This window comes from Lethenteron reissneri, chromosome 23 (assembly GCF_015708825.2).
Source record: "Lethenteron reissneri isolate LAM-NWPU_2019-01 chromosome 23, ASM1570882v1, whole genome shotgun sequence".
Classification (NCBI taxonomy): Eukaryota; Metazoa; Chordata; class Hyperoartia; order Petromyzontiformes; family Petromyzontidae; genus Lethenteron; species Lethenteron reissneri.
In genome coordinates this window covers 7,327,846-7,340,820 of record NC_083801.1, presented here as the reverse complement: position 1 = coordinate 7,340,820, position 12,975 = coordinate 7,327,846, and the positions used below count along the sequence as shown (strand labels likewise).

The following is a 12,975-nucleotide window of genomic DNA, read 5'->3' as shown; positions in this document are numbered from 1 at the left end:
AGATAATGATTAAGTTCGCTTGAAAAAAAAGCCAGTGGTTACATTTTGAAGACTTTGTGTATTGATAAAACACATTCATTCATATACAAATCCCTTGCCCGACTCGGTTAGCGACTTGCTGCACAAATACTGCAGGCACTATAAAAACAAAAATCGGACTTCATCTCATAGACTTGTGAGAGTAGCCAAAGATACTAAATTCTTGCAAGAAAGACCTTGGACAATTAGGCAGCCATGATGATCAGCTAAAGTCGGAAAACACATCCGACAGTACGCACACCGCAGAGATGGAGTGATGACATCAGCTCCTGTGCAGGAGTCGCCGCATGGATTGTTGCAGCGCAGAGTAAAATAATATGGTAGCGATAGCTCGGGAAAGCACTTCACCGCTAACTAGTCGAGAAACTCTTCCTAAACCCAATTGTGGTTGTTTGGCCTCTGAATATTATATTATTCCATTCCCAATGATCTTTGGAGAAAATGCGTTAACACCAACAGTGGGAGCAGTTGTTGGCAATTGTCACAATGTACTAAGTTGACAACTTCCGTGACTGCAGGAATTCATATTCTGATTATTTCGGTAAAATCACGTAGAAAAAAAATTAAAGCAAAAAACCCACAACGTTTCGATCTTCTATCTCCGTGACTTTACCGATAGAACCAAAGAATATAATATACTGTGTTTACACAGAAATCATATTCGGATCCTCAAATCGTGGAATGATGCCTCATTCTTCCATTAACAAATGCTGACTTGAAGAATTTAAGACCCATTTTCGTCTTAATGAATGCGCCAAATAATAAAACACTTAAAACCACAGAATTTGTAACCTCCAGTTACATGAACACACTATAGTGTACAGCTACTGTACGAGCACGTCATGTGTAGGAACCGTTGAACACGACTGGTAGGGAGGGGGGGCAGCCTGTCCTAAACATACGTCACACACTGGAAATTCAGTTACAACAGAAAGGCTGATCCTATGACGCATTACACTTCACTGCCAGATTTGAGGGAACCTTTGTTGTGACTTTGCCCACATTCAATAGGGCTGGAAGAAGCCCTTTTTTCTTTGACCAACTCACGCTGAAGAGAACCGGTTTATAAAAAAAAAAACCCCGTGCCATCAGGAATGTGGATGGGTGAATACTTTTGCCACAAAGCCCCCTGGTATTTTGCTCAAAAAGCCAAAATTGTACGAGAGAAAATACAAAACACGGCGACGAGCTAAACGTTCATGCTTTCCTCAAATATTTCCTGTCGGTGAATAAGCTTGGCAACAAAACGCAAAGGCAACGCTCCCACAATTAGCCCTAACTGTTGGGTCCGTTCTGTTACTAAGTGCCTATGAAGTCAGGGATGAAACAAAGAAGGTATGGCTAGCACCATGCTCAACCACATTCATCTCCCGGGGGCCGATGTTCACACAACGCATTAAGAACTCGCTTAAAGTCGATTCAGTCGAGGCGTGGCCCTTACAAAACCAGATATGAATTGTAAAAAAAAAAAAAATCGGTTAATCTTCATATAGCGAACGTCTCAATGTTGTTTCTGAAAACTTCACGTAAAATGAAACGTATATGAATGCCCCACATGAAGAATGTATACATACAAGCCATTTAGTGTAACATATCAAAGCAATGTACCTTCAGAAACATAATTTACCAAGTATGGCTGAAATTCAAACCCAGAATGCCAAAACTGTAGTGCAGCATGTGAACCATTCTGGTATGGTTCCCACACAAAGACAAAGATCCCCCTGTATAGCCTTACCATCCTGTTGGGGCAAGTGCTGTTATCAAGCACCTATGAAGGCCGGCACGGCACGAGGGGGTGAGTGACCAACACCACACCCGACCGCTTTTGTCTCCCCAGTGACAATGTGTACACAAATACTAATTTGAGGCCAAGTCGAGCTAGGGTCGGCCCAGGACCGGTTCAGATAATCACTGGTGTTGGTCGTGAGCAGGAATCGAACCTGGGTCGCCAGGTTCGTGGCACAGTGTGCTAACCGCAACACTACCGCTCCCCACCTCCTACACAGACACATCCGTGTACTGGTCAATAGGAGTAGCACAGGCTAAACTCGCAGGGCCTGAGATTGCTTATCCCTGCCCCAAACAATTTGGGCCATGTGTGGTGTGTTTGTGTGCCGACCTCCTGGTGCAACTCCAGCTCGCGTGTCCTCTCCTCCAGACACCCCTCCAACTCCATCAGTTCCTTTCTCACCGTCCACCTCAACCCACGCAAGTGCTCTCCTTGCAGTCTGGCAACACAGACCCAGCAGGTGCAACACCCATAATTCAGAACGATACATAAAAAAGGTGCCAATATAGTCCGATGGGTTAACCATAAATTGATGCAAAACCTGCCGACTGCTGTAATTAAGTCGGCGTGTAATTACCTAGTTATATGCTCACAGCCCCCATTACCGCAGTGGAAGCAATTTACAAGGTATTAACATTTGTAAAGATTGTGATTATAGAAGAGATTCATAATGCAACACTTCGGGTTGGCTCATTAAAGACGATACTAAATGATGTTTTACATATATGCTCACTCCTATGTATATATTTACACAAATACAAGTTTTGTATATATAGAACAAATAAAGAATGCTAATAAAAAGACAGAAGCATTAACGATTTGGTTATCCTGATGTATTTGTAAGGTATGTAAATAAACATGGTTGTAACTAATGTATATTCATGAACTATCATGCTGCCACACGAGTGGATGAGGTTTTTCACCAACCTTTCTTGCTCACTGAGAGGTCTGCGAATTGAAGCTTGCTGGCTCAAGACGCCAATCTCAAGTTCCGTGAGCTCAACGTGGAAATGACGAACGTTCTGCTTCAGCGCGTGAAGTTCCACCAGCATATGCATATTCTGGAATAACAATAAAAGCAATTCTAAATTAAATTTCACAATGCTGATATGGTTGACCTCGGTCTACAAAAACCTCTGTTACATGGAATGATTATTGCATGCAACATTCATTAACCTCAACCATCCCATTTAAGTTTAAGATTCATTTATTAGAAAATAACCAATTTCAATGAGAAAGCAGGTGCCTACTATATTTAAATCGGTATCCTGGTCCAGTGATAGAGCTTGTGGCAGAGGCTAGCGGTTACAATGGGACAGGCTGACCTGGTTATTGCTGCAAGTGTATTGGCCAAACAAAAACGTACTTTTCTGCGTCAGTGGACGTTAAAATATCCCCCCCCCCCCGCCCTCAAATAATTTGCATGCCATCGTGTACTGGCGTCATAGTCCAAATGATAAAAAATAACCTGCAAATTACTCAATTAAGAGGACTTAAAACATAACAATATCATTCCCTACTGGCACTGGGCTATAAAAGTGGTGCGAATAGAAAAACTAAATTATTATAGTATATTAATTATCCAGAATATAAATACAATTGTAGGCTGTATGATAAATGCATCACAGCTGTCCGTGCTTTGTTAGTTCTGCATTTTATGTTTTATTTATGTGCATGCCTGTAGCTTGTGACTTAACGTGCACATTTTTTGGGGGGGGGGGGGGATCTTATTCACTTATGTCTTTCATGTATTAACCGTGTCTATCCCAGGGCTAAATTTCAATTAAAAAGTAGGTGCTAATTTAATAAACGAGTACTGTGAAAAATAACATAATATGCAAACCCTTACTGCACCTGCACGTCAAACGTGGACAGCTTGTTTGTCGAGGTCCTGATGTCAAAGAGGATCTTATGCAGCTCGGCCTCAATTTCTGGTCTGGAGAGAGATGGCCGCATGGGGAAGTGGTATAGAGGAGAGGTGACCCCAGGTGTGGTTGGGTGGCTATGGAAATCCTCAAACTGGCCAGGCTGTCCACACACACTGCTGCACCGAACCCTCGGGCAATACGCCTGGGTTTGCAAAGCATGGCAGCAGGGAATGGGGCGGTGACACTGAAAGCAGCAGTTCTGGCAAGACTGGGCTCTTTGGAGAGGCGGTGTGTTGCACCCCAGTCCGGCATCCAGCGAAACGGTTCTGTAGAGGTTGGTGTGATCTATGGGCTGGTTGTGTTGGGGCACAAAAATTACAGACCGACAAGATGTCGTTGCAACCCTGTCCTGTAAAGAAACTGGTGCTTGAGGCAAAGTTTGCTGTACATCTTCTGAAAAGTGGGTAATTTCTAAAACAGGGGCAGACATCTGCTTGATTAGCCTTGGCTTTCGCATGGCGATAGGCTCCTTCGGTTTGTCTTCTTCGGTGGTGTTATATTTGAATGTGAAAGCCACAGGGCTACAGGACATTTTGTGATCCGGTGTCATTTGAATGTTGATAGTTGAAACCACCTTTGTGGGACTAAGAAATGGACATTGTGCATGCTCCAAAGTGAGGGTGCTATCTCCATCATGACATTCTACGGGGTCTAGGGAAACGGTGGCCATCAGATCATCCACACCAAAAGGACTGTTTGATCCTTGCGGGGTCCTCACTGGTTGTTTCATTGCTTTTCTGAAGGACAACCTTTGAAGTGCAGATTCAATATTCTCATTTATAGGGAAATTTTCAGTTTGTGCATCTCCACTTTCCTGAGACTTAGCAAGCAATGGGTGTTCTGTTGCCATGTCCTTGTGACGTTGAGAATCATCACCATCATGGCCCTCTGCTCCAGGCTGAGGGGTGAAATTACACTCGCCCACTGCGATGGCTGTATCTCGTTCCGCACACCATTCTTCCGAAGCCGACATTGGGAAATTAAAAAAACTTTCTTTTTCAGGGCTTGCTCTTGAATTACCTTTATCAGAGGCCATTTCATTTCCAACAGCATTCTGTGGAGAATTATGTCCTGCCACATTCTTTACCGAATTCACACTACCCTGAATTTCAAGTCCAACACAAGGAGGCACGAGTTTTAAAGATTCATTGTAAATCACATGATCGGGCTCCACATATTGCATTTCCGACACTTGACAATGCTGCAAAACACTTGCACTCCGCTTGGACCCACCGGAGTCCGTTATGGATGCAGACTTCTGTAAAAAATGTGGCGAATACTCGGCAATACATTCTTCACACTGTGGCAGTGCGGGACTTGTGTTTGTGTTTAATTCTGCATTCCTCACAGCACATTGGTTTGCAGCTGCATCAGTTTTCGTTGAGTCACAAGAATGGTGGTCATGCTTGCATTTTTCAATCTCAACAGGTTTTGTGTCCTTATCAGCAACTGAATTGTCATCATCAGACCCTTCGCCTCGTGGGTTACTTTCAGTGTCACTGCTTGGAGAACTATAAATTGCAGACACAGATGGTTTGTAGTGAATGGCAATGCCCACATCATCAGAGGGCTGCGTCTCGGAGGGCAGGGTCAGCGTAGTCTGGCTGTCAAAACTCTCCGCACTGCTGCCCATTTTCCCCAGATATGTTGAATGCGTCTAAGCAACACAAATAGAAAAATAGGTGAGCAACAAACCAATATATCACATACTTTGGATTAACAATATAAATTGTGTTCATTTACAACCACAGTGGCCGAGTATGGCTTTCATTATGGATTACAAAAAAAAAGATGACCCCCATGGAAGTTTTGAGAACGTGATGTTCGTATTCAACTTTACTTTCATGAGCTGATTTGTGATTAAAGTGGTATGCACTGCATAGATGGGTGCTGCCAAACCAGGAGGGTACTTAAAAGAGGCACTGCATGCCTCACGTGCGAGCGCATGTGCTAAGAGACGAGATCTTTCGCGTAACATAGATGGTATCGTCACATAGCCAAGGACATGCATTTTTCATTAAAAAAAATATTAGATTTAGCTTCATATTATTTAACAAATGACAGGACTAGTTCAGATATTAGCCATCACCAATAATTAGACTTGGTTCAGTAAAATACAACAACCACTGCATGACTGCTCCCACACCTTGATTTTTTTCAGAGTAAATGAACATTAACGCACGATTGAATTAACCCCCGCCACTCCCCTTGTTATGATTAAGAGCTCGGTTAAAGAGTTCCGATTATTATTAGAATTTTAAACACAATTTGGACTGGCCTGACCCGTCTGTTACAATGTATTTAAGTCACATGCTCAGAGGGATTTTTTTCTCTTCCTCTTACTGTATTTCCGTCTTTCACCATAGCTGGTGAAAAAAGAAAAACCCGTGTCGTCTGAACCATGAACAGCTGTTTAAAAGCCAACAAAGACAAACCTCTGATGGTTTGCATAACACTTTCCTCTTCACCTCATTTCTGATAAGTGGAATTTAAATAACCAGTTTCTAGATACATAGCTGAAGTCACTTACAATATCCATGTGTAACCAAACTAAAACTTTTCTATTCAACATGTAGACCTGTAAATGCTGCCGAACAGTTTAATGCAAAATAATACAAGCGCTAGATATAGATGCAAGAGCTCTGCCGTCCTTAAGATTCTTACCTCAAATTAAATTATTATTAATCAAATACACTTCCTCATGGGATCTAAAATCACATCATCAGAGCGGGAGGCTTAAATTGCGTAGAGTCCAAAGTGGCATTCAGGCAAAAAGGGAGGGGGCCACGTGAAGCATTGCAGGCTTGGTAAAATCAGCAATTAAATATATGGCCAATACATTTGTGTAACCATTTAAATGGAAAATCTGCTCGATACCGGTTGGCAGGCATCAGCCCCAACACCAGGCGGGCAGCACTGGCATCTTAAATGTATAAAAAGATGCATATTGCGCAAAAATGGCCAGATTCCACCCCAATTCTAGTGGGGAAATCAGATTAAAATGGGAGATAGCATCAGGCCTTCATGGCCATAGACACAGTGAAACAAAGAGTAAAGCTACGTGTACAGCCTTGGCACTGTATAACAACTTAGCTGCGCCGCACAGCGCAACCTCCCCCCACTGAGACCAGCACGGACTCGGAGAGAACCCGTGGGTGACATGACTGATGTTTGGACCAAATGGGACTACCGGTCAGAACAACAAGACCACCGCCGGGACCAGAATGACGATTCCTGCAGGAATTTTCGAGGGTGGAATTGTACGAATGGAGAAAAATATAAGAATCACGCATAAATTGTCCGGCTCCAATAGAAAACAACTTAAAATGCACAAATTATTGCTCAATACTAATATAACTTGTTGTACAAGTGCTCATTTTATTTTGTAGCAGAAACATTACCAATAATATGTCTGCTGTACACTGCTTTAAGGCTGTGTTGGTGGTAATGCTAGTTTTGCATTCTACATAATTGCAGACTACTTGCTGATGCTTGAAAGCCACAGCTCAGCACAAATTGGTCTATTCTCGACAACAATGCAAATTGGCACAGTACCGGTATGAGGATTATGGAATACAATCATAACCATGGTCAAGGTGGGGTTTCAACCCAACACCTTGATGTGTAATTATACCCAGACTTTAAAAGGCACTCACTGGGTGTTTTACACACTACCCAACATACAACCCATCTTCATAAGTAAAAGTCCAATTTGTTCAACTATTTGTAATTGTCCCCAAAACATAGTAAATCGTCCGTTTCTTTGAAATAATTGCATTTTTTATTATATCCGTTTAAGAAAAAAAAGAATAAATATTAATCACTACGACTAGGATATAAAAAAGCAGAATCACATTGCTTAGTTTCCATACTTTTAGCATCTATAAATACCTGTATGCTGGTCATTGCAATACACTCCGTGTTGATGTCTTCAAATCCACTGCTGTCAGATTGACCACTGTTGGCTCTTAACAGCATTTCGCCAGCATAGAGACCTAAGGAAGAATGCAAGAGGCTTGCGTCATAACGCAAAAAACCTGCTGGTGCAGATTACACCCTCAACACACCCACTCTTACTTTAAACAAGAATGCACATTTTCATCACCCATCGAGTGCTCCTATCAAATAAAAAAAAGTCAAAGGTAATTCCAGTCTCAAACCAAGCACTAGGAAGCAAACGAGAGCCAGTGATAAAAACAAACTCTTATGGCTAGTTACTTAAGAAAACAACCACTGAACTTTACACGAATTATGTTTATAGGCTGCACTTTTATTGCACTAAAACTGGTGTAAACAAGAGGTATATTTAATTAATAACTATAAACAGTACGTAGGTCGAAAGCAGGAAATAGTCAAATCATACAATAACAGTAATTCCAACTTTTGTCGATCCACTGAAAAATTAGGGCCTTGATGGGGTCTGTTAGACCAAGAGAAGAGACTCTGGTCCACAAATGCTTCTGTGCGCCAACCACTGTGGCGTGCAGCATGGGAAGCTTCAATCGGCATGCACGCATATTCTTTACGAAAGACCTACCATCACCAGGTCAACGCAGAAGTTCCTTGCCGCAATGGTATTCAACTCGTAAGTTAAGCAAGGAAGTCTCCCTGCTCAAACCAGTCCTGGTGTGGTTACTTGTCTCTATTGACAGCTCGGGGTCAATTGTGAAAATTCCACATTTCCATGGCAGGGGCCAGTGACTACCCAAAGAATCGCACCCCGTTCACGTCCCACAAAGTGGCACTCAAAAGTCAAACGCATTAACGCAATGCGTGTTATAATAGGCTCCTGTAGAAGAATGCGTGGTCAATTCGGGGTCTGTACATAATACAATCGAGGACATCTTAAACGAGACGGAAGGCTAAGATTATGTCTGACGAAGTTTGATCTCATGCTGGCAGTTTAACTCAAAATGTTATAGGGTTTCTTTGAATAATACTAAAGTGGTACATTCTTGCATATGCAACATCTGCTATGTGGACAAAACTAACTTAATAAGGGAAAACACCATGCTGGAGGCAAAATAGCTCATCTCATGAAATAGCATTAATGGATACTGCAACAGTACATATTGCATTGCAAATTATATCTTAAGGAGATAATTACACTTAAGTATCTCTGCAATTCGTGTTTAAAACACCAAACAATAAAAACAACAAAAACTGACAGATGGCAATTACAAATTCCTTAGACAGGAATTTAAAAAAGAAAAAACCAGCAAAACAGGAAAACCTGGTCACGTTTATCTATATTTGACACTTTTTGGTATTCTGGTCAAGTTTTACAACTGCAGTTCTGAAACAAACAAATTTGCCATTCTTCAAAATAAAAAAGAATGCGATTCTTGGTATAAACCATAGGGAAAACATGACGAAGAATAACTGAAAGCCTTGAGGTATGTTTGGGCAAACATGACATTCCTGAGAACAATTAAACATTCCGGGAAATCGAGCGAACATGAATTAACACTGCAATTCAAATGCGGTCTTTACCATATATAATATAGCTCAGTAACGCTGCCGATAAAGCACTCTACTCGATCGAAACATCGGAATGTCAAATGGAGCTTTAACGTGCCTCTCAAGTGGATCCAATAATTACAATTTTGAGCCATGTCAACAACAGGCTTTCTATTAACATAGAAACAAAAATTCAACCAATGGCTCAGGGCTGTTAACAGAAATTGGCACAACGCAAGCTTGTTTTGGGAGGCAACATTAAATTGTGTTGACTCGATAAGGAAGCAAACTATGCTGTTAGTCAGCAAGTTCAGTTGCACAAACCTTGGCACTACCTTGCTCTGGTTGTGAAACGTTTTAGGTGTAACGAGCATCATGATTCGGAGGCTGAAACAAGCACCATATGGCTTAAAAACTAAAAAAAGGAAACCTAGATATTAGCATCTTAAAAATACGTGTCCAAGAGCATTAATGTTCACACAAATAAGACAGTTTTATGCATAAGTATGCTAAACGAATAAGCGTCGACTGCACTTGCCAAAGATGCACGCAATATTACCAAAAGCACACTGAAGTTGGCAGAATAAGTGGCAAGACATTCACGATGAGGCCAAATTAAGATCCAACAAGATGCATGCCTCAAAGAAAACACTGCTCTGTGCTAACACCCAAGACACATTTAAAACGATTACTTTCAAAGTGTCCATGAAAATGGTCTTAAAGGAATTCACCACTTTACTTCAAATGTAGTTATTCAAGATAGATCCAATGAGATGTAACATCTTGCCTTTAGAAAAGCCCACCCCATGGGTGCAAGTGATGGATTTCTCTTCACAACCAATTTAGGCAAAGCAAGTAAACAGGATAAAATCATATTTGGGCCATACAACGGCTTGCTGTTGCAATCTGGGTTATAGGGTATATAAATCACACATCTTTACAGCAAGCTGTATTCTTGGTCAAGACCATGTGGCATTCATGAGGCGAGTTAATAAAGTTGATCAAGTTATGTCTCCTCTATATTCTAAGATCATGCAGATAATAATAAAAAAAAACTTCCCAAATCACCTGTGGGGAGGGGGGGGGGGCGTACTTTCATTTTAAATTTTTCCCATAGAAACCAATGTCAGGATCAGTGGTATACCCACACACTTTTTATACATTCTCGACATGCCCAGTCTTGTTCAAAAGGGGCCATCCTTTAGTACGTACGCATGGAGGGGGGAGTTAACCCAAATGAATACGCTTGCATATGAGGGGGGGGGGGGGGTCTACTTACTTACTATGTATGTACGCATAGCGAACGGGGGGGGGGGTGGTGAAGCTGTCTACATTGGCCTTCGAATGAGCCACTGTTCAGTTTCTTCAGCTGTCAGACAAGTACTACCAGGAGAGGTAGGACTATGGGAGAGGTAGGACTATGGGAGAGGTAGGACTGTGGGAGAGGTAGGACTGTGGGAGAGGTAGGACTGTGGGAGAGGTAGGACTGTGGGAGAGGTAGGACTGTGGGAGAGGTAGGACTATGGGAGAGGTAGGACTGTGGGAGAGGTAGGACTGTGGGAGAGGTAGGACTATGGGAGAGGTGTCACTTGTATGCCACCGTACCCCTGACTGCAGCTATCACGCAACTCAGCAAATTAAGTGGCAAAATGTACGCAACTTAATTATTTAATGCAGCCAGCGGTGGACTGTTTGCTTAAACACCTTGATCGTTTCTGCGTGGATTAAAAAAAATCGGCCGTTCTACAGGATTCGAGGGGGGGTGCGTCAGGCGTACGTATGCAGGTGGGGGGGGGGGGGGTGTAAAATGTTTGCGTGCGTACAGGGAAGGGTCACTGACAGATTTTTGCGTACCTACTAAATGTATGGCCCCTAACCACAAGCTCCACCACCCACAATTTGGATATCAAAATTTTATTGAAGACTGCTCTCTAGGATCTGCATGTAATTTTAATCCTATAAATGGTTTAGTTTTCACACCTGATACTTTTAAGATGTCGACGGCTACAAATACGCGAGTGGTCATTTAGAAGCAAGTCAATCATTAAAATCGCTATCACTCAGTTTTTCTCCCACCATATCCGAAAGCTCAATCCCCCACAGCGGGGAGGCAGAAGTTTCTGTATGTTTTGTATATCAAACATGGGATGTGCATTTGCCTGCAAGTTGTGTGCACGTCACTGTAATTTTATTGTGTATGTGTTATGTTTAGAGTGCACAAGCATGTATCATTTAATGTGCATTATGCAGTACTGTATATACATACATGGGCAAACCTGTTCAAATGTGTGTTGTGTACTGTGCACACGAAGTACTTTATCGTGGGCAGCCTATTATATAGACTGTGCAATGGATACTGCCCTAACCCTCGCCCAGGCATTCACCACTCACCCCTCACCATTATAGATAATACTAGCTGTACTACCCGGCTTCGCCCGGGACTTGTATCTACCACGGCCGGCCGCCTTTGTCTCCCCAGTGGCGATGTTAATACGCTACAGTAGTTAAGTTACTCGTTTGAGGCAGAGTCGACCTAGGGGAGGTTCAAATAATCGTCACCGGTGGTGGCCGTGAGCGGGAATCGAACTGGGTTTGCCGGGTTGGTAGCGCAGCGTAGCGTTAAGCACTACACCCACCGCTCCTCACACACCACACACGCACAGACACACACACAGACACACACACAGACACACACACAGACACACACACAGACAGAAACACACACACAGACAGCACGCTAACCACTACACTATCGCTCCCCACACACCACACACGCACACACACAGACACACACACAGACACACACACACAGACACACACACACAGACACAGGCAGCACGCTAAGCACTACACTACCGTTCCCCCTACACAACGCGCGCGCGTCCATAGGTACACATACACGCGCTTGCTGCAGACACACAGGACTTTCAGGGTGCATACGGCAGTAAACGACTGAAATAATAAAGCGGCAATGCTGTGTAAGGAACGCCTTAGACCCGCATTATACATTTGTGTAATGCGAGCGTAAACACACAAACACACACAAACACATATACAATACACACACACATACATGCAGACACACAGACAGACACATAACACACATACAAACACAGAAACACATACACACACATACATAGACACACACATACATACACACAAACACATCCACAGACGTACATACACACATACATACAGGCACGCAGACATACACATAAACACATACAGAAAAACCCACATACATACACACACATACACACAACACATGCACACACATACATACACACATGCATACAGACACACAGACATACACATAAACACATACACACATACACATGACCCGGCTTCGCCCGGGACTTGGATCCACCACGGCGGCAAAACCGACATACATACACACACAGACATACACACAAACACATACACACACATACATACACACATGCATACAGACACACAGACATACACATAAACACATACACATGACCCGGCTTCGCCCGGGACTTGGATCTACCACGCCCAGCCGCCTTTGTCTCCCAAGTGCCGATGTTAATACGCCACACCAGTTACTCGTTTGAGGCTGAGTGGACCTAGGGGAGGTTCAAATAATCGTCACCGGTGGTGGCCGTGAGCGGGAATGGAACTGGGTTCGCCGGGTTGGTAGCGCAGCGTAGCGTTAAGCACTACACCCACCGCTCCTCACACACCACACACGCACAGACACACACACAGACACACGCAGACACACACAGACAGACACAG

The 12,975-nt window shown here is 43.0% G+C and overlaps 1 protein-coding gene across 1 annotated transcript in view; it reads right to left on the bottom strand.

The window, feature by feature from the left end:
• Positions 1-12,975, bottom strand: part of ITPRID2 (ITPR interacting domain containing 2) — a 46,872-nt gene that overhangs the window by 7,766 nt on the left and 26,131 nt on the right. Inside the window, exons 11-14 of the mRNA XM_061557005.1 lie at positions 7,648-7,751; positions 3,683-5,413; positions 2,756-2,889; positions 2,159-2,267 (exon numbers count right to left, since the gene is read on the bottom strand). Coding sequence (XP_061412989.1) covers positions 2,159-2,267; positions 2,756-2,889; positions 3,683-5,413; positions 7,648-7,751 — 2,078 coding nt within the window. The remainder of the gene's footprint in view (positions 1-2,158; positions 2,268-2,755; positions 2,890-3,682; positions 5,414-7,647; positions 7,752-12,975) is intronic.